The following is a 26,902-nucleotide window of genomic DNA, read 5'->3' on the forward strand; positions in this document are numbered from 1 at the left end:
TTCCTTTAGTAGTAAGAATGGATTTTAACGAGCGAACGAAGCACACCTGGAATCATTTTCAACCAACTTAGAAAGAAGGCAAAAAGAAAGGAAAGAGAAAGAGAAAGAAGAAGTAGAGAAGGAAGAAGAAGAAGTGGAGCGGGAGGGGAGGGGAGAAAAAAAAAAAGAGGAAAGGGAAACATAAGGTACCTATCGAGCACCATAAAAAACACATTTCTGTTCCTATCGACTATATTTTATTCGAATAAAATAATCTAGAAAGAAAGAAGGAACGTTAAAGTTGATTCTAAGAGCTCTCTCTCTCTCTCTCTCTCTTTTTCTCTCTTTCTCTCTCTCTCTTTTTCTCTCTTTCTCTTTCTCTTTTTAACTCTCGAATGGTCTAAACTATTAACAGGATGGTTTTGATCTGGACAACCATAAAAACTTATGTGTTTCACGATCCTCTTTTATGTATCCATTCTAACTTTCAACCATCTAAACATTTCAACGGACAAATTTTATTTTCTAATCTAATGAAATCGTTTTAGAAACTATTCACTATGCTCCTTTTCTTTTTATTCTTTTATATATATATATATATTTATATATATATATAAAATATTTATTATGTTATAAAATAAAATATTTAAAAAAATGTATTCTTTTACATATATATAATTTATGGAAATAATTTATATAGAAATGTATATGTGTGTACGTGTACGTGTGTGCACGTGTATGTGTACATTTTAATTAAAATGATAACACAATCGAAAATAGAAGTAATTTAAATTGAATGTTTTTAAAAATGATTGAAATTAGAAACGTTTATATTTATTATTATAATAACTTGAATTAAAATAAAAGAAGAAAAAAAAAAAAGAAAAAAGAAAATTGTAATTATATATATACACACATACACACACACACACACACACACACGCGTACAAACATATACTGTATAATAAAAATATTAGAAGCATTTTGAATTTATTCCAATACGATGACGCAATTAAAATTTTTTTAATAATACAAATCGAACGTATGAATCTTCGTATGTACGAAAGAAAAGAAAAGAAAAGAAAAGAAAAGAAAAGTAAAAAAAAAAAGAAGAAGAAGAAGACGAAAGAGAAAGAGAAAGAGAAAAAGAAAAAGAAAGAGAAAAAGTAAACTCGACGAGAGATTCAATTAGCAATGTTCCGATACCCGTGTATGATGTATAATAATTGACAGAGAGAGAGAGAGAGAGAGAGAGAGAGAGGAAACAAAAGAAAAGGAAAAGAAAAGAGAAAACGAAAAAAACAAAACAAAAAAAAAGAGAGAGAAAAGAAAAGTTACAACGCTTTAGTTATTCCTTTGAAGTTAACAAGGGTGGTGAGAGATAAGGGTTGCGTCAGGGTTGGGAGGGAACGAGGCAAAGGGAAAAAAAAAAAAAAAGAAAGAAAGAAAGAAAGAAAGAAAGAAAGAAAGAAAGAAAGAAAAAAAAAAAGAAGAAGTGTCATCATCTTGAACACGATCGTCAACGATGTACACACGGTCGCTGGCGATGTACGGTGCGGTGTAAATAAGCCCGGTGGCTATAACAACGTGGCAGAATGTCGTCCCTTCGACCGGTAACCTGCATTCTACGTGCCGTGCTCGTTACGACCCTGTTGGCCGTGCGATAACTTTCAGGTTACTGCCACCACTTACGTACGTTCTGCCCATGAACGACACGCCATTCGTACCACCATTGGACCATTGGTGCCGATTTCAAAATGAAAACGCGTAACAAGCCTCGTGATCGTGATTATAGGAGATCGTTAAAATTATCTCTCTCGTTCTAATCGACATTAAATAATAATAATATTTTCCTTTTTCTTTTCTCTTCTTTTTCTTTTCTTTTTTTCTTTCTTCCCTTCTTTTTTTCTTCTGTATATATATATACGTCCAATATCACGTGGTATAATCTGTACAGATAAAGTACTCATATATTCAAATTGAAATCTAATATATGATATATATATATACGCAGAGTGAATGAAAGGTTTAGGTAAAATTATTTAAAATTAATTAATTATTATATTTCCTTATTGCTTTGATTCATAATTAGACTCGTAGTGTTAAAAGATACGATTTGGAAAAAAAAAATATATATATATATATATATTAAATATACTTTATATTAAATATATATTAAATATACGTATTTCTACGATTTGGAAAAAAAAAAATATATATATATATATTAAATATACATATAAATAAAATATATAATAAAAATATACATACATATATACATATATATATAATCAATAAGTTTTATATATTATATATAAATATTATATATATATATTTATTTATTTATTTATTTATTTATATAATCAGAAAATTTTATACATTATATATATATATATATTATATATATTATATATATTATATATATATTTATATTTACATATATAAATATTTACATATAATATATGATATATATATATGCAATATATATAATATAATTAACAAGTTTTATATATTATATATATTACATATATTTATATATATCAAAATAAAATAATGAAAAGATCGAAGTTGATCTGATAGATACAATAATTTGATAAATGTAATGAAAGATCGATTGATATGATAAATTAACGATAATATATATATATATATATAAGACGAAAATGCGTATGTATCATATAGAGTCACATACCATCTAAGTCCACGTGCGGTCGTCCACGAGTTCGGTTTAGGCGCGTGCGAGTCGGATTTATGGTCCCCCATTATGACGTTGACGTATCGCCTTCGCGCGCGAAGGGTCCTAAACCAAAACCCAAGGCGTATCTAAGCGCCGTGTATCTAAACCGAAACAGGCTAGCCACACAGTTCGGTCACGACCACGATGAGAATATTCCAATGTGATCCTGGCTTTTAACCATTATAAACCGACCCTGTGTGTGTCCCTGACCGATAAAGTTGAATTCGACTTTGACCTATCTATGACGTTTGACGTGTATCATCCTCGTTATCCTCTTATAAACTAATTCTAATCTCTCCTTCTAACATAAATTATCACATATATTATTCACTTTTTATATAAATGATTGATCTATTAACGTCATCTTTCTTAACGATATTTTAACTACTTATAGACTTGAAAATTATGACACGATTTATATTAATATAAATTGTATTAACGATAACGAGAACGATTGGAATTAAAATTTTTCAAGATTTCTTTAGCTTTTTCAAGCTTTACGAATTAATTCGTGAAACAATTTAAAATCATTATCCATGGGAAAGAAAAAAAATGTCGAAGAAAGAAGAAGAAGAAGAAGAAGAAGAAGAAATTAATTTTTACAGATAATATTTACAATTACAAGATAACATATCTATAATTTTCTCGTGATATGTACATAAAAAAAAAAAAGAAAAAAAAAAAACATAATTTTTTGAAAAAAAAAAAAAACGCGATTAAATAATAAAAATAAAAATAAAAATAAAAAAATTAAACCTAAGAATTACGAATCGGAAAGAAATAATCGAAGAAAAAACGAAAAACAAGATAAAGAAGAAGAAGACGAAGACGAAGAAGAAGAAGAAACGGATTTGATAAATAAGATTTACGATAGCGTAGAAAACTATATCAGTTATATATCCTAGGGAAAAATACGTGAAATAGAAGTAAGAGTGGAAAATCGTGAGGGAGAAATTTAAGTGGCCCGTCGCGCCAAAGTTATTGGCATTTTCCGTTCTGTAATGGTTGTCCGGCTTTGCAGTAAAACCAGAATCGAAAAGGGATGAAAAAGAAAGAGAAAGAGAGAGAAAGAGAGAGAAAAAGAGAGAGAAGAGTTTTATAAGGAGAAAAGGAGAGGAGAGGAGAGAGGATAGAGGGACGTAAGGAAGGGTGGTCGAAGGGACTTACGTCACGGTCTCGCGTCGACGATTTAAAGGGCGTGCGAAGTCGGTTTTGAACGTTTTGGGACGAGTGCAATGCGATCCTGATTCAATTTATATTCTTTCTCTCTCTCTCTTTCTCTCTCTCTCTCTGTTTGGCGACTTCCGGTTGATGGGACATATCTTACGGAATTGCGCCACTCAGTCTGGTTTCCGTTAAAGATCTCCTTGACATTTCTTTCTTCGTACGATGAAATACGAGGAATGGATTTCGATCGGTTTATATATATATATATATATATATGGTGTTACCATAGAACAATAAACTATTTTCGAAAAAGGGGAGGGTGGGAAAAATAACGTGGGAAAGGACGGGAATAAATCTTGAAGCATAAAGGACAACAAAAATCTATCTCGAACGATAGATACGAGTATAACGGCGACGTTATAATTGACCAACGTCACGCGTCGTCGGTTATCAAAACACTATGTCGGATCGATCAATCCCATTTTCGAAATGATGATGGACCGAACATTGTAAAAAGATAAATACGTCGTATATAATCACAAAGTTAATCGGATTACTGAGAGATCATTATCGTCGTTCTCTCTATCGTTCTCTCGATTTATTTTGTTTAAGGAAAAAGGAAAAAAAAAAAAAAAAGAAGACAAAGAAAAGAAAAGTAAAGAAGATTTAAGTATTGTTACGAGTGTTCCCTTCATTTTTGTTGAAAGTTATTTTTTAATGTGTGTTTTTATTTTTTTGTACTTTTTTCTTTTTTTTTTCTTTTTTTCTTTTTTTTTTTTTTGTCATTTAATATAAATTTATTTTAAATATGTATATATATATATATATTTTTTTTTTAAACATATATTTTTTTATTTAATTTATTTTTATTTTGTTTAATATATTTAAATATATATATATTTTTTTTGTTCCAATTTTGTAAAACTAAAAGTATAATTTGTAAAAGTTCTATTTCTTCGATAACCATTATAGTATAATTACTTTACAGGATACAAATACACGAACATTATACTTTTACGTTTGTTGTTTATAAAAAAAGAAAAATAAAATGAAATAAAATAAAGTGAAAAAAAAAGAAAAGGTAAAAAGAAAAAGAAGAAATTAATTCATATATAAATGCACGTGTACGTTCAACAAAAGGATAAGAAAGAGGAAAAAGAAAGAAGAGAAAAAAAATAATTTCTAAACGTAAAAGTATATAAATTGATGCCGATCACATAAATGATAATAATAAAAGATGAATAAAATGATATCGTCGTTCAAGACAATTTGAAATACTTCAGCTTAAATCAAAAATAACAATCGAAAAAATCCTTTTCTTTCCTTTTTTTTTTCCTCTTTCTTTTTTTTCTTTTCATTCTCAGATCTGTCATCCGTCTTGCGAAGAGAAAGAGAGAAAGAGAAAGAGAGAGAGAGGAAGAGGGAGAAAGAGAGAAAGAGAGGAAAAAAGGAGAGATTCGAAAGTTGCGGAAAGTGGATAGAAAACGTACGCTGACTCGAAGCCAAATACTCCCATGGGGAAAAAGCTGGAGGATATTGAATATCAGATCGCGTGTCTCCGACGTGTATCTTCGTTCGACGTTGAATCCCGCGTCCCGAGGAAACAAAATCCAATGCCCGAGGGTATTGGACACGTTAAAAACTCTAGTTTTTAACGTGTTAAAGAATTGATAATGTATCATATACATTAAACTCTAATATCAATATTTCAACTATATCACTGAAAGTCTTATCTCTTTACGACAGTTTTTAAAATCAATTTTCTTTTTCCTTTTTCTTTTTTTTTACAGTTTATAAGAAGGATAAACGTTTCTTCTTCTTTGACTTTTTTATTATTTTTTTTTTTTTCTATCGAAGGAAAATAAATAAAAAAATTGTCTTTAAATAACATCGACGATCGACGAAAACTCGAAGAAATAAACCAATCGATTTTACGATGTTCATGGTCACGATGAATAAAAAGAAAAAAAAAGGAAGAGAAAAGAAGAAAAAAGATAAGAGGAAGCAAGAAAAAAAGTTTCGTTTAAATAATAGAAATAATAAGGCAAAACAGAAAATAATAAACTATTCGCCATCAATAAATAATACTTTCCATTGACAATAATAAATATAAATATGAATTAAATTCGAATAATTTTAACGAATAATCTTTACGAATAATCCTTACGAATAATCTTTACGAATAATCTTCACGAATAATCTTTACGAATAATCTTTACGAATAATCTTTACGAATAATCTTTACGAATAATCTTTACGAATAATCTTTACGAATAATCTTTACGAATAATCTTCACGAATAATCATTATGAATAATCATTACAAATAATCTTTACGAATAATCTTTACGAATAATCTTTACGAATAATCTTTACGAATAATCTTTACGAATAATCTTTACGAATAATCTTTACCAATAATCTTTACCAATAATCTTTATGAATAATCTTTACGAATAATCTTTACGAATAATCTTTACGAATAATCTTTACGAATAATCTTCACGAATAATCATTATGAATAATCATTACAAATAATCTTTACGAATAATCTTTACGAATAATCATTATGAATAATCATTACAAATAATCTTTACGAATAATCTTTACGAATAATCTTTACGAATAATCTTTACGAATAATCTTTACGAATAATCTTCACGAATAATCTAAATTCTCGTTTAATTTTCAATGTGATTAATAATAGAACAGAAAGAAATAAATCCAATTGACAGATTCAACAAATTTCATTGTAGCGAATTACTCCAAGAACGTTCTCAATTCCATTAAAAAAAAAAAAAAGAATAAAAATAAAGATAAAAAAGAAGAAGAATAACAAAGTAAAGAGTTGCAAAAGATAGAAAAAAAAGGAAAGAAAAAAAGAAAGAAAAAAAAGAAAGAAAGAATGAAAGAAAGAAAGAAAGGAAGGGATTAACGCTCGTTCGGTATCGCGGCCGCTAAAAGTCCATAAAAGGACGAACGTTAAAAGGAACTCATGGTAGTATCGCTTAAGGTAGACTTTTATTCGCCCTCTTCTCGCGGGATCACCGAACAGAAGGACAGAGTTAGTCCTCAAACGATCTCCCGTTGTTGGAATCCAAGCTCTATCGAGAATCGACCCTCTTCGAAAGGCATCAAATCGAGCTTTCTACTACGTTTTTACGGAAAAAAAAAAGGAAAAGGAAAAAAAACAGGAGGGGTAGAGAGGAGGAAAAAAAACGTACGGTAACTCGCATCTTGTCGCTTATATCTACGCGACGTATATGTGTCTGTCAGTGTGTGTATGTATGTGTGTATATATATATATATATTTATATACGGGGGGAGACAAATGGCATCGATTATTTCGAAAGGTCGACATGAAAGTAGTAGTAATAGCAAAAGAAGGATAGAAATATGGGTATAGTGTGACTGAAGAGAAAGAGAAAAAGAGAGAAATAGAAATAGAAATGGAAAGAAAGAAAGGGATGAAGTACTCGAAGTTGTAATAGTAATAGTAGTCAAAGTAAGAGAGAGAGAGAGAGAGAGAGTACATGGAGATAGATAGATAGATAGATAGATAGGTAGATAGATATAAAGAAAGAGAGAGACAAAGAGAGAGAAATGTTAAAGAAGGAGAAAACGAAGAGAAAGGGCGTGGGCGGTGCTGGGTAAGGAAGATGGGATGAAAACATCGATTGCAGGGACTTGTAACACCGCGGTACGAACAGAGGGATCAAGTTGAACGATAAAGCAACCGGCCTGGAAAATGCCGGATCAGCCGGCCGATGTTTCAGCAAAAACTGTCTCCAATCGAAACGAAAAGACAATGTAATAGACATTGCTGCTATTCTATTGGATTTACTTCCTAAATTCTAAAGGAAATATACAAGATTTAAAGATAAAACTTTATAGATCTTTTATCCCATTTTAGATACTCTTCGATCATTCTTATCTTTAATTGTGTTCTATCGTTAATTCGAAAATAATACCTTAGTTCTAAATATCTATGATTATTTTTACAATGTTATTTTTATTATGAACAATAAAAAAAGGACAAGAAAAAAAAAAAGAAAATCTTAATACGATTGGAATAATAAGAATGTTTTATTAATGTTTTGTAATATATGAATAAATGAATGATTGAAACCTAAAAATGATTGATACCTAATCTAAACTAAAGTTGAGATTAAAGTAATAACATTGTAAAAGATAAATTTAAAAAGATCTTCTTTCGGAATGATAAAAAAAAAACATTCTATTTTCTTGATATTTCATAATTTATATTACATTACGTTTATATTATTAATTATAATCAATAAAATTAATTGCATGAATGAAAGAATAAATTAAAGAATTAGAAGATATACATATATATAAATAAAAATTAATCACAATCGACAATAGGAAAAAAAAAATTATAACATTATTGATACTTACTACGGTTATATTTTAATTTGAATAAATGCTATATTTAAGTAAAATATATAATCTCTTAATAATAACTTACGAAGATGAGAAAAAAAAAGAAGCGCTACGTACGGAATAAATCTATACTATATCATTGTTAGTCGGTATATTATCGACCAGTGTAAAATAGAGTGTATTCACTTAATCGATAAAACAGTTATCTGTAATAATCAAAAAAATTTACCGACCGAAGATAAACACCCTTTGACATTTTTTTGCTCGAAAGGTAAATGAATTTGATGATAAAGTAGAACAAAATATCAACTACAAACGCAATGAATGAACACTATAAAATTATAGAATAGATCCATAAACCTACGTAGATTACAGCTCTCTATGAATATATGAAATATAACGATCGAGTTTGTGTGAGATAATAAGTAATATATATTAGGATGGTGCGAATGAAATGTCGGATTCTTAAGTGAATATATTAAAGAAAATCCGACATTTCATACGCACCAACCTAATATATATATATACGATGCATCAATTTGTTTTATTATTCATATATTATATAAATAAAATATATTATATAAATGTATTAAATGATCTTAAATCGTTAACTATTTTATTGATGTACACATATTACAGGAGCACGATATCGGTAGAGTTACTTTCTTTGAAATCTTTCTTCCATTTTCACAAGTAAGCTCTACAATAGAATCACTATATTCTTTGGGTTGACAACAATTGCAATCATTAGACTGACTCCATGTCTCTATAATAAATATATATATATATATATATATATACATATATTATTAATAATTAATAAATTATTAATAATTATTATTAATAAATGTAATTTATTCTTTGAATATATCAAATTGATTTACTTTACCTTTATCAAAATATGTTCTAGAGAGACAAGTTCCAACACAATTTGTAATTCCTTCTATAGGCTCTAAATTTTTACAAATACCAAATACACCATTTTCTTCGATAAGAATACCAATGGTATCGTTCAAATTCATTTTGTTAACAGTACAAGTACCTATTGAGAATTATTATAATTGAAAAATTTTCAAATAATGTCAATTTGCAATATTTCTTTTATTATACTTACCCATTTGATTAAGACTTGTTAAATTACATCGTTTGCAACAGCCATCATTGTATATTGATTCTTCTGGACAATTTGTAATCTTAGGACAATCTACGGAACTCATACTGACCATAAACTGAAATTATCCAAAGAAATATTTTCTACTCGTTTACGATAGAACTTATAAAAAAAAAAAAAAAAAAAAAAAAAAAAAAAAAAAAAAAATGTTACATTATAATACCTGATCATCTTTTTGCATACACGTATATGTTGTACAATTATTATTCAATAATGACCATGTTGCACCTGGCTCGTAAAGAATACTTTCATAAACGCAATATATCTGTTTACAATCACCACAACATTTGTCCTCTATTGGTGCTTGATAATTCCAACCCTTTTTAAAGATATAACATCGAATATGAAAATTACGTAAATTAGATTTATACTTTTATAATAATAAAAAAAAAAAAAAAAAAACTGATATAATCTTACCATAGGACATTCTTCGGAACAAGTTTCAATTTCTTGTTTTTTCGTAAGTCCATTTGTTTCTAATACGCATATTTCAGTGATACAATTATTATTCGATTGTTTCCACTTTTCACCTGGTTTATATATTTGATCATTATGACGACAAGCTGTTTTAACAATATCCGGACAACATTTGTCAGGTAAAGAATATCTCTCAATTACAAATTCTTGTTCATCCATTGGATCGATAGGAGGACAGTATACAGTTGCTGAATTTATATATATCTAAAAGATATTATGTCAAATGCAAATGTTTATGTTAGTGTACGTATTTAAAAAAAAAAAAAAAAAACCAAATTACTATTTTTATTCACTTACACTTCCATTCATAGATTGACAAGAATAAGTGATACAACTGTCATTGGAATACCATTGTTCGCCAATATTTTTAATTTCTTCATTTACAACACAACCAATTGGTATACACTCTCCGCAACAATAATTACTTTTATCATTAGATGGCCGATACTCGTAACCATAATCACAAGAAATATTACAATCCTGTATTATTATTTGTTTTTGTATAACACTTGCAACTTCTACACACTCTTTTGTTATACAAGCATTATCCTGATCAGGTTTCCACATTTCACCAATCTAATCAATAAACATAGAATATATTATATATATATATATATATATTGTATATTAACTAAAAATGAAAATCTAATTTATTATACTAATTTTAATGTGACAAGAATCATGAGAAATAATCTCTTACATTATAAATTTGATCCCCTTCCTTGCATGCTACACGTTTTAAACTTGGACAACAATCATCGTTTATCAAAACTTCTTCCATTACAAAATCACTTATATCTGGATGAATTTTAATGTCAGGACATTTTATCATTGTACATTTTATGTCAGGACCCATATCTGTCTTCTCGCAAATGCACGTACGACAATTATTTTCTTTCCATTCTTCTCCAATTTCTTTTGGTGTTACATATTGTGATCCTGATATATTTTTCATATTTGACGACGTTGTATTGTAAAGACAAATATCTTTTGGAGGATCTAAAATTAACACAATTATTTTTCATAAATTTATTACATATCTATGTATATATATATATATATATATATATTTATTATATACATATACTTACTACACTCATAATCTGGACAGCATGCATTTGTTAATTGATTTTTATTTAATGTATAATAATCTGGACAAACTGGTATTGAAGGACATAACTGTGGATTACAAATCTCATCGAATTTTGGACAACAACCACTTGTATTCATAACTTTCGTCATACCAGGTTCCTCCAATATTTCAACTTCTGTATCAACGTATTCAAATGTAGGACATTCTTCCGGTGGTAAACATTCTATAACAATTTATTTCTCCATCAATATTAAATGTAATTAAATCCAATAATATATACATATAATATATATATTATATATTACATACCACACACGAATTTTTTACATCCTTTAGTATCCGTATGCAATTTCATAATCTGTCCATATCCACAATCAGGTTGCAATGTATCTTCGCATAATGGAGACTCTGTTGCTGCAACTAATATTATTATATAGAATGAAAAAAGAGGAAATTTTATGAGACAATTCAAGAAAAAAAAAACAACAACAACAACAGTAATAATAATAATAATAATAATTTGTGTATACTTACTACAGGAATATTTTGGGCAACATTCTGTTTCCGTACCGGGAACAAGTTTAGGCGTCATACTTTCTTCACAAATTGTATCTAACGTCGAGCATTCTATCTTCTGACAATTAACTCGATTATTATGACAATTGCATGTAGTACATTTGTCCGAATACCAAATATCTCCTTCTATATGACCGTCTTCGTCGCAAATAGAACATTTTTTTCTATTAACACATGTGCCATTATAAAGTACATAATTATCTGGACAAAAGCATCCTTCCTCAAATTGTCCATGACATTTTTCTTTACTTTCTTTGTTAATATCGTCACAAGTTTCAATGCAACCCGAACCGCACGTTTTATATTTTAAATCTATTAAAAGAATAAATAAGAAAATAATTATAGATTTCAATTAATTTTAAATTCTTATATTCTATAAAATATAAAATTCATACATGATGGACATTTATACGGGCATATATCATCTGTTCTCCAATCAATACATAAACTTGCTTCTGAACATTTTCTTGCATATGCCGCTATATTAATACAATAATCACCACCTATGCATAATGTATCCTGACATATAGCTAAATATGGATATGGATCAACAAGTTCATGACATTGTGCAAATATTGTATTTAAAATTTGATTACACGGATCATCTTTTAATATTGTTTTATTACATATAGAATCTTCTATAGAAATGCAATTGTCAATTTTCAGATCAATATTAATTGGTATATTATCGACCAACCAACTTTTTCCAAATTGTTCAATATTATCTGTAATCTAAAAAAAAAAAAAATTGTAATGAATAAAAATTACATATACATAGAAATTGATTATATTCATTATTAATTATTATCCATTTCTTCTACGTATACCTTTCCGTCTTGTTGTTTCAAATCATCCTCTATATCATCATTACAATTTCCACATAAACCTTCAACGGCATCACCAAATATACGAGAGGCAATTCTAACTGTAAAAGCAAAATTAGATTGCATACTAATTATTTCTAATTGAATAGCTGGTATTAATAATTTCATATCTTTCCCAGGTGTTTCTTCCAATTTCACCCAATGCGTTTTATATGGCAATTGTTCCACTTTAATATTATCAATATTTATTTCGAACTGTTATAAAATAAATAATAAATAATAAATATTGTAATAATTTTTAAATATGTATATCAAAGATATTTCGTAAATTAACAAATGCGTACCATTTTTGTAACAGGTGTTCTTTCAATTTGGATAACATGCGATTCATACAAAACAATAATCGCCTTTGTGCAAATACCAGTATCACAAATAGTATTGGAAACTAAGACCTGTTATATACATATATTAGTCGTATATATTAATTATGTTACTAATATTTATTTATAAATATATATATATATATAAAAAAGAAACCATCTATTTTACCTGATATGTATGATTTTTATATTGCGAATTTGTTTTGTCAATAATATCCCTCGACAAAATGTATGTACAATTTCCTTGGAATGTGAAATTTTTTCTATCGAAACTAATAAACTTTGAATTACCAAATCCTTCACAAATACAATTACGGCATTCAGTTGTAAGAACGCAATCATTACCATTACGTACTGTACCCTCTGGACAAAAACAACCCGAGAAACATACACCTTCCATAATCGGACAAGGATCAGCTTCTTGTAAATCGTTGCAACTACGTTCACATTTATTCCTATTTTTTTTTTTGTGTTTTTTTTTTTATAAATAAATAATTAGTAAAAAATATTTATTATTAGGAATTATTAAACGTATTATTATAATATATGAAAATTCTTTACCGGAAACAATCTTTATGTACGTATGGTGCCAAACAATTGTCAGGACAATCATAAATATTTCTCCAAGTTGACAAATCAATATTTTGATTGTTAGCCTGACATTCTGTAACGAAAGTTGTCAATGTACGACAACGACAATTATCGTACGTAGAATTACTGCGTAAACATGTGCAGACAGTCTCTAAGCATCTTGAAAGGAATTTTTCAAAATCTACCACACCAGAACAAACAGCCAAAGATCTGTCTTTTATCATATTACAAATTTTCCATCCCTTTTCTTGAATATCACGTGGACATACCTGTAAAATATAACAAAAAAAAAAAATATATATATAAAATTATAACGATTCATTATATATGAAGGGATTAAATTGAATTTTATATATTTTAAAATAATAAAATAATCGTATTAAAAATTTGTATACAAACTTGAGATTCACATTGCGATGCACCTTCCATTATCCAACTATTTCCAAATTCAATTGTACTTTTAGATTGTTTTCCATCAGGCATTTGTTTATCATTTAATATATATCCATCAAAGTAACCACAAAGTCCATCGACAAGGCTATGCAATTTTTTATTAATACCAATTTTAACATTCATATCTGCATTCCACATAACCCAAAATCCATAATGCTTGCAAGTAAGATATATAGTGTCACCAACGCATGACACTTTAAATAACTTGAATTTTTCACCAAGATATCCAACCTGATTTGATGTAAAAGTATAATCGTTGATATCCATATGCATATCTGGATATAAAACTATTACTTCATCGTCAATAAATATTACTAAATTTCGTGAACATTGGATACCATATTTGTCACACTCTTTTTCCACTGAAAGCAAAAAAGAAAAAAAGAAAAACAAAAAAAAAATGTAATATAAAAATTAAAGAAATCAAATGATCATGATATAAATTATATAATGAAAATATTATATATACTCACACGTTATATACCATTTATTTTCATACATATCTCTTGCTAAAATATGATTGCAGATATCATATTTATATTCTAAATCATCAAATGTATTAAATGTTCTGCCCGTAACGTTGCAAATAGCTTCCAATGGTACTGGTGGCTCGCACGTATACTTTGGACATTTTTCAATCTTATACATACTCATTTTTTCATATTTTATCGTATAATTCGGAGGACATGTTTCTTTTGGACAATATTCCGTTTTTGTTTCATTAATTAAAATCGGTGGATTTATAGGGACACATGTAAATTGTTGACAAATCATACTTTCCCCACTGTTATAATTTTTATAATCAACAGTATGATGACGCGTCCATGATTCTCTAAAAAAAAAAAAAAAAATCATAATTTATAATATCAAAAAAATTAAACAGATTAAAGAGAAAAAGAAAAAAAAAAAAAAGGATAAAAAAGAAAGAAGCCACTTAGTATAAAATATATTATGATAAATTTATATTTACCTGTTATTCTTCTTTTTTATTAACTGTTTTGTTGGTTTTCGTTTACCCTTTACATAACTATTATAATTACTTTTTGTTTTATGAATGTAATTGATTTCTTTATAACTATTACTACTGGTATAAATTGTAGATGTATAATGTAAACTCCACATGTCCCTTATAACTATCTTATATCCAGGAGAACATTTTGGTTCTTCGCATTGGACCGAAGGAACTAAATATACTTTTTTCTTATTATTTATCTCAAGTATATTACTTAGATAATTATTTACCTAAGTTAATCATATGGATTAAAAAGAAATAATTAATAGATTACCTGAAACTGTGTTTATGGTAGAAATTGAATTGGTTGTATATTTAATCGTAGATTCAAAGTGTCCAATAGATGATGTTTCAATTTTTGGACAATTCTTTTCATCGTCAGGACAATCTTGTACCCCGTTACACCATAATGTTTCATTTAAACAGACATTACTAGTTGGACAATATCTTTTACCAAATGGGCAAGGTTTACAAACGCAGCTGCATAATTCTGTGACGACTACTTGCATTCCTGGCTCGGTACATGGTTCACATTTCTTTGATATACAAGAAGATATACCACCTAAGGTACAAGAACATTTTTGACAATCTTCTGATTCATAGATTGATCCAACAGCATATCTAATATAATTAAAAAAAAATATATATATATATATATATATATATATATATATATATATATATATATATATATATATATATTAAAATAATTATCTGTGCACATTATTAGACTTTATATTATATTATTATTTTTTTTTTCCTTACGTAATATGACCAACAACGCATGGACAATTTTGTTTTGAAACGCAAGTTTCTCCATTCCACCATAAAGATTGATCGCATTTACATTTAACATTGTTCTCTGTTAATATACCCTCGCATATATTACATACGGATATATTTGGTTCCGTTGGACCAGGCAATTCTGTTGTTACTATGGCTGAAGAGAAAGAAAAAAAAAATCAAAGATTATTTTACTTTAACAATAAAAATAGTTTTTAATTTTTTATAATAAAAATGTCTGTAGAAAAAAAAGAAAAACATACGATACGGTAAGAAACATCCGAGTAATTCAACCTTTAATCCTATATGATCGTGCCATTTTATCGGTTGTATACGTAAAAATCTTGTTCGCAATGGTTTTTCAAATAAATTCGTTTTAACATTGTTGGAATCGAAATTTCCTAAAAATTCTATTTCATTGTCATTGTCATCAATGATTGGATTCCATTGACGACCATCAATGCTATAAAAAACTTTATAAACAGTCGTCCATACATTATTATCTCCTTTTGTTATAATTCCTGTTACATTTCGTGGTTCCAAAAAGTCAAATTGAACGTATTGATTTAAATTATCCAATCTTGGCCTCCATAAACCTGATCCTGATAATCTGATATTTGGTAAAAGATTATCGAACGAAGAGGATGCTGAGATTTGTGCATCTGACAATAATCCATCATCCAGGCCCATGGTATCATTGCACACTGTTATAAGATTTAAATCAATTTCTTTTCTTAAGTATATATTATTAAAGGGTAGGAGAGGGGAGGGTGAGAGGAGGAGGGAGGGGTTAACAATAACAATTAATAAAAACATATTTTACCTGGTTTTATAACTTTTTCGGTATATCCAATGGTCGTTGATCCAAAGAATTCTTTTATAGTTGTTGATAATTGTTCGGTCACAATTGTACTTTTAATCGTAACTTCCTCGCAACCAAGTATTTCGGCTTTAATAGCAATACCATTGTGCCATGTCAAAGGATATATTCGAATAATTTTTGCTTCGATGGGTTCATAAAATTTTTGTTCAACCGGCTTAATGCCATCGACAGGTCCTCTAAATATACGTGGTTGTTTTGTAGTATCCATTACGTATGAGAATGCATGGCCATCATCAGAGAAAAGAATTTGATAACTTGTTACAAATTTGTCGTCACTTGGTGAACCTTTCAAAATGATACCATAAATTGGTAGAGGATGTTGAAATTCTATAGCAAGCCTAAAAATATATATTAGATTTTAAGAAATCAAGAGAATATTTTTTTTTTTAAATACTTGAGGGAACGGGGGTGGGGAAAGAAAAAAGAAAAAAAGAAAAAAGAAATTAGTAAAATGTCAAACCATTGATTTCTGTCAACAAATTCTGGTTGCCAACTTTTAACAGGCTCCATTGATATTTGACTATCGAATAATGCATTTTCAGGCTGAAATTCAACACCATTACTGCTACTAGCATAAAAAGAAATTTGATTTGGCGTAGATTGTTGAATTAATGGTATATATCTATCACTATCACATTGTTCGGGTGGAGTTACTGTACTGGATACAATAATTATATTCTTTTCTTCTGGCTTAGAAGTTGAAGATTCTGTTTCGTAATTGTATATAAGTGTACTAAAAAATCAATTATATTTTATTAATAATATATTATTATCTTTTATAATAATAATAAAATTTTTCAATATGAAATTTACTCACGACGGTGATGTTTCTTCTTCGATTTGATGAGTAACATTCGTACATATAGTTTTATCGCAAGTATAATAATTATTAATACATTGACATATTTCACATTCGGTTTCTTTAACAACGGTACCTGCTTTTACACTCTGTCCCTCGTGAGATTTGCAAGTGCAATCAATTTGATCAACGCATGTATCATAGTCCTTCCAAAATTTGTACAAAGGACATTCTGTTCTTTTTAATGATACACATCCTATTTATGAAAATTCATAAATAATATTTATCCATTAATAAACAACAATTTGAAATAAAAATAATTTATAATTAAGTTTTCTTTACCTGGAATGCAATCTGTATCTCCTTTACAAAAACCTTGCTCTAATAAAGAATAACGATAATATTCGCAAGTTTGACTACATTTAATAGAACAATCGTTCCAATTCTCACCAATTTCACATAATCCTATTGAAGAAATAAATTTTAATAAAAATAATATTAATAGAAATAAAAGTAAATTATATACATTTTATTAAATTTGTATACTTTTAGTGGTAACGTTTTTCTCATAAATTGTTGTGAACGTGCTTTCATAAGATGTAGTAATCTGTTCAGTTTCATTACTTGAGGTTGTTTGTTTAAGAGAACATTCAGGTTTTATGAGTCTAACATTTGCTGGCCAATCACATATTTTAAGATTCGGATTGTAAAACATATCTGGACCACATGTTTTTTCAACCCATACATTTTGATTAATTGTAGGAGTACAATGATAAAAAATATGACAATCCGTTGGATGTGCTTTATAAGAATTTGCCAATTCGCAAACGTTCTCTTCTGGTTCTTCGGTAATGGCTAAAAATTATATTATTTTTAAGAATTTAAAATATATCAACTTTTTTATACCTATCATAACAATTATGATATTATTTCTTACTTGAAATTATAATTGATGTTTCTGTAGTTTTTGATGTACACTGGCACAAAACACTAATTTCAAAATCTATGCATGGAAAATCTGGTTGTGATTTACAATGAAGGCCACGTTCCAAGCTACATTCAACATCTAAACCAGTTTCTTTTGGAGTTAAATGATTCTTTACGGATCGACATTTTATATCAATCATTCGTTCCTTTGTACAAACGGCTGATCCCTCAATCGATGCCTTTAATATATCATAATGTAAATAATATCTTTAGATTGACATTTATATAAATATAATAATATCATATTTATTTTTTACCAAATCAGTCCAATTTGGTAATTGTTCAATGTCATTGACCATCTGTCCTTTTACGTTTTTATCTTTATTTATCCAAGCCGACCAGCCATCTATACATTTTTGTGGTTCTTCCATAGGAATCGTAGGTAATGTTGGAGTAGTTGTACATGGTCCACCTTGACATATTATTTTACCACGACTACAGAAACAAGTTTGACAATTATCACTGCTAACTTCATCGCCTTCCAAGAAAACAGTCTGAATATATTAAAAAATATACGAATTAAAATACATTAGAATTTTTCTATTCTTAAAAAAAAAAAATATATATATATATATCAATTAACAAACATACCCCATTAATTTCTGTGCATATTGGCTTACATGTTGATTTAGGAACACATTCTGTATAATTATTATCTTTGTAGATATGATCATTGGCGCATGCTTTAAATAAACAACCTTCTATACAAGCGTCTTGTGAACATAAATGTAAATTATCTTTAATAGTTAAAAGATTATCACAAGTTTCATAGGGACATGTTGAAATACATGGAGAATAGGTACTACATTCTTTATCGCATTGCATTGGACATAGATCCTGGGAACGCCATTTTATAGGAACACCTTTTGCATTACATTGTTGAGCATATGCTGCTAATGATGTGCAAAGGCATTCACAGTCGCCACCTAAATTAAATAATTATTATTTAATACATTCTAGATATTTTCTTTTTCTCTCTTTTTTTTTCCTTTTTTTTTTCTTTTTTTCATTCGAAAATATAATAATTAATAAAATAAATAGAATTACCTGTATCGCAACCGCATGCATCGAAAATACAATTTCGTATATAAAATTCAATATCCACTTCAGAGTGACATGGCCGGAAAAGATCAGATTTCAAAATATTACATTTTTCAATGGCCCATATTTTTCGTTCTGGATGTTGTTCGCATGGATCTTCAATATCTTTAGGTTCAGGACAAAAATCGTTTATTTTCCATGAGTCTCCAAATAAGATAGAAGAAACTTCAGAAATGCCACCAGAAGGTGTTTTAAAATCATCCTTGCTATTATCATTATAATCACCACAAAGACCTATTGTATGCCCTTTCCATTTTGGATCTAATCTAATATAAACCCTAGTACCTAAATTAAAACGACGATTTAGAATTAAAATTTTCTAAAAATTATATTAATCGTAATAACAAAAAAAAAAAGATATATATATATATACATATATTTACCTTTATCCCATTGTAATACTAAACCTAAATCAGGCACATCAAGGAACACGTATAAACCTATTGTCCTAATAGCAATCCTTTTAAAATTTTCTTTAGGCAATCCTTTTCCTCTTGTTAATGTAATTATTTCTTGATTAGCACTATGTCCCACTTTAAGTGTTACGGACTTAGAACAGGATACTCCGGTTGTTCCACAAGGAACATTTTGAATAGAAATATAAAATGTTTCTTCTTTGCTCAAAACACCTTTCGCTAAAGTATAATCGCATACACCTTGGAAATTAAATAATTTGCCATCAAATGTTTCATAATGAGAATCACCCCATGCGGAACAAACGCCTGGAAAAAAAAAAAAAAAAAAAAAAAAAAAAAAAAAAAGAATTAATTGTATAACTTTTGACAATTTAAAATTAACATATCTCAAATAAAATAAAATATTAAATATTCTAAAATGATTACCTGCGCATATTCTGTCCGTACAATTCCATTTTCCGCTTGTACATTTGCAGGTATTACAATCACTCTGTATAATCGATCCCTCTTTATAACTTTTTCCTCCATGATGACAAGGGCATTCTTCTTCTTTGATACAAACGCCATTTATTACATCCAAAACATAACCAGTTTTACAAATACATCCTGGTTTACAAGTACTACTACTTTCTGTAATTGGTATATGCATATTATGACATGTTTTTGATTGTACTGGCTCACAATCCGTTAATATTAAATTCTTAGTTGCAGAACAACTAACTGATGTATTATTAAATAATTGATATTTTTCAATCTCATTTGATGTAGCAAGTCTGCAATTCCATTTACCACCTGTAAAAAAAATAATATTTATATTTATGAAAATTCATCCTCACAATAATTGTATGTGTGTGTGTAATTAATTAATATACCTGTACAAGTACATAAATCCTGTCCTTTTTGTCCAGGTCGTAATTCTTGATAACCAGCTTTAAATTCAATATTTGAATGAATACAAGGACATTGACCAATTGGGATACATTCACCCATAATATCTAATGTTTGACCTTCAGGACAATTACAACCTTCAACACATTCTTCTTTACAATCTGGATTAAAAGATATGTCACTGCACGATCTAAAAATAATATCATTTTATATATCAAATATATTTTCATTTCACTTTCGATTCATTATAATCCAAACTTGTGTGTGTGTGTGTGTGTGTATATATATATATAAGTACCTTTTACAACTATTTCCACAAATTTGATATTCTTGACCTCCAGAGCAATGAATGCTACATTCTTGAATTTCTTGACGCCATAATAATTTTATTCCTGCTTCTGAACAATCCTTTGCATATGCCGATAGCATAGGACAGAAACATGTCTTAATATCAGCTGTACATGCACACATATCATATAAACAATCTTTGTAAAATACTTCAGGTTCAACATACCAATGACAATCTAAAATCGAATTTAATTATCATTATCACTATTATTATTATTATTATGTTTGTGTACTTATAAATATTATTTTCTATAAATCAAAATAACCAGATATAACAAAAAGAATAAAAGAGAATTACCAGAAAATATATCAGTATATAATTTAGAACAATATTCTTTTGCAAAAGCACGCTTTTGTGGATTCAAATCACAAGGATGCATTGGTTCACTATCATGAACATCTAAACATTGTTCATTTGTTTTCCATTTATTAGCAAACAGAGTTACTATTTTTTCTATATCACCATCTGGCGTTATAAAATCATCTTTTTGATTATTAGAAAATGTTCCACAGAGTCCTCTTGTATTACCTGATAAGTAAAATTAAAAAAAATTATTCCAAAAAAAAAAAAAAAAAGAAAAAAGAAAAAAAAAATTAGATATAACATACCATGAAATTCTGCTGGTGCATTAATGTAAACACGTGACATACCATCCCACCAAACTTCTAAACCATTTAACATACGAACCACTAGAAATATGCTACTAGCAGCTTGTATTTTTATTCCATTAATAAAAAGTGGTAATTTATTTACATCTTCACCATTGATTACTATTTGCTTATTTTGTTTTAATTTGACAGTATCTTGATTTATTTTTATTGTTACCGTTTTTGTACAAGAAGGTGTATCTGACGTAATGAAGCCTAAATACTAAAAAATGAAAAAAAAAAAATAATGTTTTAATCATTTGTATAACTACATGAATGAAATGTGTATGTAATATCTATATTTATATAAAAGAGTACTAACCTCTGATATTGCTCCAGAGCATGGAACATTTTCACTTTCAATGCTATAATTCTCACCTTTTAACAGATAATATTTACATTTACCCATAAAATCATAGTGTTTACCATCAAAAGTTGTATAATGCGGATCGCCAATGATAGCACATCTAGCAGCACATTGTATTTGTGTGCAAATCCATTTGCCAGAAGTACAAGTACAAGTATTACAATCTTTTGCCACGCTTTCTCCAGGTTGAAATAATTTTCTTCTTAATCTACAAGGACATTCTTCTTGTGGTATACATTTATCTTCATGCATTAAAAAACCTTCAGGACAAAAACAACCTTCTTCGCAATCATCGTCATTTATATTAGAATCAATATCAAAACCACAAGAAGGTTGTGCTCTTGGTCCACATTTCTTATATATACGTCCTTTTGTGCATTGCATTGCTATATAAATAAACATTTTAATATAATAAAATATATATATTTTTAATAATAACAATTGATATATAAAATAATAAATCTAAATTCGTATCTATTTATATTATTTTGAAAAATATTAATATAGATTTATTTTAATTACAATGATTAATTACTTACGACAAAAATTTTCATTTCTCCAGCCTGACAAAGGAACAATACCTTTATGAGCACATTGTCTTACATAAACATTCATTGTATCGCACGCGCATATCCTTCTATCTAAATCATTACAAGTACAATAATCCCAGATACAAGCTAATTTCATATCTGAAATCTTTAATGTACTTGAACAACTTCGAAATTTATTATCTGACAATAATTTTGTACAAAATTCATCAGCTTCTTGAGCATATTCTGATATGCAAGAATGCTCTACTTTTGGATATTCATTACATGTTTCTAGAAAAATAATACATATATATAAATATAATAAATTATATTTAATATGTATTTTGATAGTTGAAAATATCCAAACTCACCGCCAATATTCTCAACTTGCCAACTATTTGCTAATACTTCAATATTAATCGGATGATTTCCAGTTTTACCTATCAAATCATCTCTAGCATCGCCATTCATTCTTCCGCACAAACCTGCTGTTCTATTCCACATAGTTTCAGATGCGTCTATCTGTAATAATAGTCCTCCATCCCATTTCAATTGGACTCCTAATGAGTCTAAATAAACAATAATGAAGTGTGCTGACATATCAACACGTAAGCCTGGCAAACGAACTGGTATTGGAAAAGATTTTTTAATGTTACGAAATTCAGGTATATCCCTCTCATTCCGTGAAAGAATATATTCCTTTCCACCAACGAAAAGTTCAATAATTCTAAAGCAACGATTTTCCATTCTGCAGGTTGGACTATTTCGTACAGTTATCGTTAAAACAGCATTGCTCATCTCTTGCAACATAATGTGACTGCAATTATCTTCAAAACTAAAAATTTGATCGTCAAAAGTTTTATAATGTGCACCACCCCAAGTAAAACAAGTCTTTGGTTCAGGTCGTTTCGCTTCAATAAGAACATAGTTATTATTTAATGACCCATACATATCCTAAAAAAATATATATATTGCTTAATTTGTAAGCTATTTTTTCTAGCAAAATATTAAAATATATTTACCTTTATCATTTGGTCACCTCTAGATATTGGAAAATCAATGGTATTATTTTCCACGGTGGATATAAAATTACTATTAATGGACCATGTATGATTAGACTCATAGGCAGTGAAAATATCTATATTATTATCATCTTTACATTGAGGAATTGGCTGTGGTAAGAAAATTCCTGTATCATAATTACAAGTATAACTAGATGCTGGTAAAAATTCAAAATTTGTGCCAAGTGGACAATTTAATGTACAGGAATTTATATTCTCTGAGCTAATACAATAAATACCACCATTGAAGTTTAGTTTTTTACTATTACAGACATCCTGTGCTATAAAAAAAAAAAAACATACAATTAATGTAAAATATTACAAATTGTGTATATTTGTGGAATTAATTTTTTATTTTAAAAATAAATATTATTAACATTTTATAAAAATATAAAAAATTCTTACAATATTGACATTGAGGTCCTCTGAATTCTTGTGGACATAGACATACATTTGTTGGAAGACATTGACCACCATTCTGACACGGTGGATTGCAAACAGCTATAAAATTAAATTAAAATCTGTATATTAAATATATAGAAAATATTTAAAATAAGTGTATATAACAAATAATACAATTTTTTGAAGTCTTACGTATGCAATCTGGAATTGATACCCAATCTGTCCTAGTTGGTACCCAATTACCATTATTACAAACCAGATTGGCAACTGCCGACCCATCTGGATATACAAAATTTTCCATACAAGATATAGTACAAAATCTAAAAGTAAAATTTATATATAAATATTTTCTTTTTAATAAATGAATACAAATGAAGTACAAGTCACTTACTTAGAATTACAACGTTTATAAGAATTAAGAATAAGTGGTGCAAAATCCAAACATGGTTTATTTTCAAATTGGCATTGTGGGCCAGAAAAATTTTCAGGACAGTTACATTGATGCGGTGCAATGCAAATTCCACTATTTTGACAATTGGGCATACATATTGCTGAGATAAAAAAAAAAAAGAAATATTGTAACTATTACATTATCATTATCTATATAAAATATAAATTTTATAGAAAAAAAAAACCAATTATATCAATGATATATTAAAAAAAAAAAAAAAAAAACATACGTTGGCAATGTGGTATTGTACTCCATTCTGTACCAACAACATTCCACTTTGCATCATTACATATTATAGCCAGTTGACCTACTCCATTTGGAAACATATAATCATATTCACAGCTGGCAATACATCCACTACGAAGAATAATAAATTATAAATAACTTCTCATTTGTTATTACTTTGTCATATGATAGAGATAATATATATATTTGCCATTTAAAAGCATACCTGTCTATAGAACATTTTATTTTCCCATTAATTGGTGGATCTGGCCTTTCAATACAACCACCAGCATATACTCCCTTTCTTTCAATTTTCTTAGTTTTAACATTTTTATGAACTACATTTCTAGATAAATAAATTTTATTTAATTATTATATTTAATTATCATGTTGTAAAATATATAAACAAATTAAATGAATTAAGTTGCAAAAGAAAAGGATAATAAAAAAAGGATTTTCATTCTATAGATACTGACTTGTTATTTTGAAAGGATTTTGTAGATCTATCTTCTTGTATTGATATACTCGTAGCAGTTACTACTGCTATTGAAACTAATATTAAATGCCACAACAACATTTCAATAAAAATAATCAAAATTTTATATTCATTATGTGAGATGAAAACTAATTAAATTATGCAACAACAGTACACACCAGTAAGTAGACTTTTTTAATAGCTATGATAATACTTTACTTCTTTTATATACCTACCTCTAAAAGGAAACGGATAACTGATAAGTGACGCTTACGTATCGCTTTATTTGATTTACAAACTATTATTATCTCTTATATTATTATCATATTTGTGTTAATTTAGATCATTTTATAATTTAACAATATAAACCAAATCCATCCATGTCTCTCTCTCTCTCTCTCTCTCTCTCTCTCTCTCTCTCTCTCTCTCTCTCTCTCTCTCTCTCTCTCTCTCTCCCCCTCTTTCTACCTCTATCTCTCTCTTACACTATAATTATTCATATTTATGTAAATCATTATGGTCGCTAATTAGGTAGATAAGACAACATTGAAATACCACAACGGATATTCTTATCAAATAATTATGACCATTTAATTGCTAATAGAGTAACACTTTGTATTATCACTCTTGATATTGGTAGAGTGACTGCTTTAAATTAAATATATATATATCTAAAATGTTTTCTTTAAAATAATAAAAACATGATATAAAATACATGGAATAAATTCTGAAAGTAACAAATATTTTTAAATATTTTTTATTATGTCATTATTATTATTATTATTATTATGATTATTATTATTATTATTGTCGTTGTATTGAATAATACTGTATAACATATTAACCTATTTTTTAAGACAATATTATAGAAAAGCACTTAAATTTATAAATTAGTACAATAATAGTTCTTATTCTTATAAAAGCGTATTTAATACTTTGTTAGAAAAAATATATGTAATCTCTTTTTTCATATAGAAAATAACAAAATACAAACCTATCTTTTTTCTACTCCTTATTTTAATGATAATTTATCAGATACTTGACTTCTAGATTCATAAGCTGTTAAAATAGAAGTTAATACATTTGAAGTATTACGATAATTTTTTAAAATCAATTGCTCGGGTTCAGAATATTTTGAATGCCATATTTCATAATATGCATCACTAGAAATTTCATTCAAGTGAGTGATATTAAATTCTTCTTTTAATGCAATCTTCCATACCTACAATTAATAATAAGTACAAATAAATTTTATGATATATGTAATGTAATAAAATCTATAAATAACTATATTTATATGAATAAATATTTTTAATTATAAAATAAAAAGAAAAAAAATATATATATATATAAATAAGTAAATTATTGATCCAATAAATCTTACATCTTCTTCAGGTAAGGATGTGGGAGCACGTTTATTTCCAAAAACTCCTTTCTTAGTAAAGACATGTAAATTGTATAACAAATAATTGAAAGTGAACATTTTATCAGCTTCAGTAGCACTGAATGTCACAGACATAGAAGAGCAACATTCTTTTTGTGGAGGATATAAAGCATGCGTCCAATAACTACCAGGTTTTGCAATTCCCCACAATAAATTATTTAAAGCATAACCATGAAAAGTTCCCCTTAAATATTCATCCCTTGTATCCATAGGAAGAATACCCATAGATGA

General features: G+C 27.9%; 1 protein-coding gene and 1 long non-coding RNA gene across 2 annotated transcripts; one reads left to right on the forward strand and one right to left on the reverse strand.

Annotated features, from left to right (window-relative positions):
• Nucleotides 1-8,824: 8,824 nt before the first annotated feature.
• On the reverse strand, nt 8,825-26,212 carry LOC124956195 (hemocytin). Its single transcript, XM_047511666.1, has 46 exons — nt 25,229-26,212; nt 24,979-25,098; nt 24,757-24,884; nt 24,468-24,627; nt 24,269-24,396; nt 24,080-24,175; nt 23,636-23,955; nt 22,985-23,567; nt 22,623-22,904; nt 22,039-22,469; nt 21,678-21,939; nt 21,367-21,597; nt 21,019-21,244; nt 20,705-20,910; nt 20,259-20,624; nt 19,800-20,138; nt 19,363-19,701; nt 18,907-19,241; nt 18,573-18,809; nt 18,266-18,494; nt 17,875-18,183; nt 17,671-17,793; nt 17,347-17,584; nt 16,990-17,262; nt 16,470-16,867; nt 15,910-16,350; nt 15,629-15,803; nt 15,138-15,484; nt 14,822-15,035; nt 14,325-14,683; nt 13,798-14,213; nt 13,369-13,667; nt 12,977-13,262; nt 12,772-12,879; nt 12,431-12,682; nt 11,999-12,335; nt 11,562-11,915; nt 11,337-11,447; nt 11,026-11,250; nt 10,635-10,933; nt 10,232-10,510; nt 9,875-10,138; nt 9,621-9,776; nt 9,401-9,515; nt 9,176-9,328; nt 8,825-9,052 (listed from the first exon to the last, which is right to left on the reverse strand). Exons 1-46 carry the CDS (start codon nt 25,327-25,329, stop codon nt 8,898-8,900), a joined length of 11,805 nt encoding a protein of 3,934 aa, XP_047367622.1. The 5' UTR covers nt 25,330-26,212; the 3' UTR covers nt 8,825-8,897.
• LOC124956197 lies at nt 22,875-23,994 on the forward strand. The gene is made up of 3 exons (XR_007103157.1): nt 22,875-23,278; nt 23,368-23,790; nt 23,946-23,994. It is a non-coding gene; the product is annotated as an uncharacterized LOC124956197 (long non-coding RNA).
• Nucleotides 26,213-26,902: the final 690 nt, after the last annotated feature.

This window comes from Vespa velutina, chromosome 21 (genome assembly GCF_912470025.1).
Source record: "Vespa velutina chromosome 21, iVesVel2.1, whole genome shotgun sequence".
NCBI classification, from domain to species: domain Eukaryota; kingdom Metazoa; phylum Arthropoda; class Insecta; order Hymenoptera; family Vespidae; genus Vespa; species Vespa velutina.

Excerpts from the sequence above, each read along its gene's own strand:
- LOC124956195 (XM_047511666.1), bottom strand. The coding sequence starts at position 25,329 with ATGTTGTTGTGGCATTTAATATTAGTTTCAATAGCAGTAGTAACTGCT. Across the intron at positions 20,625-20,704 it reads GGATTTATGTACTTGTACAG|GTGGTAAATGGAATTGCAGA; the intron begins GTATATTAATTA and ends TTTTTTTTACAG. Across the intron at positions 20,139-20,258 it reads TACGGACAGAATATGCGCAG|GCGTTTGTTCCGCATGGGGT; the intron begins GTAATCATTTTA and ends TTTTTTTTCCAG.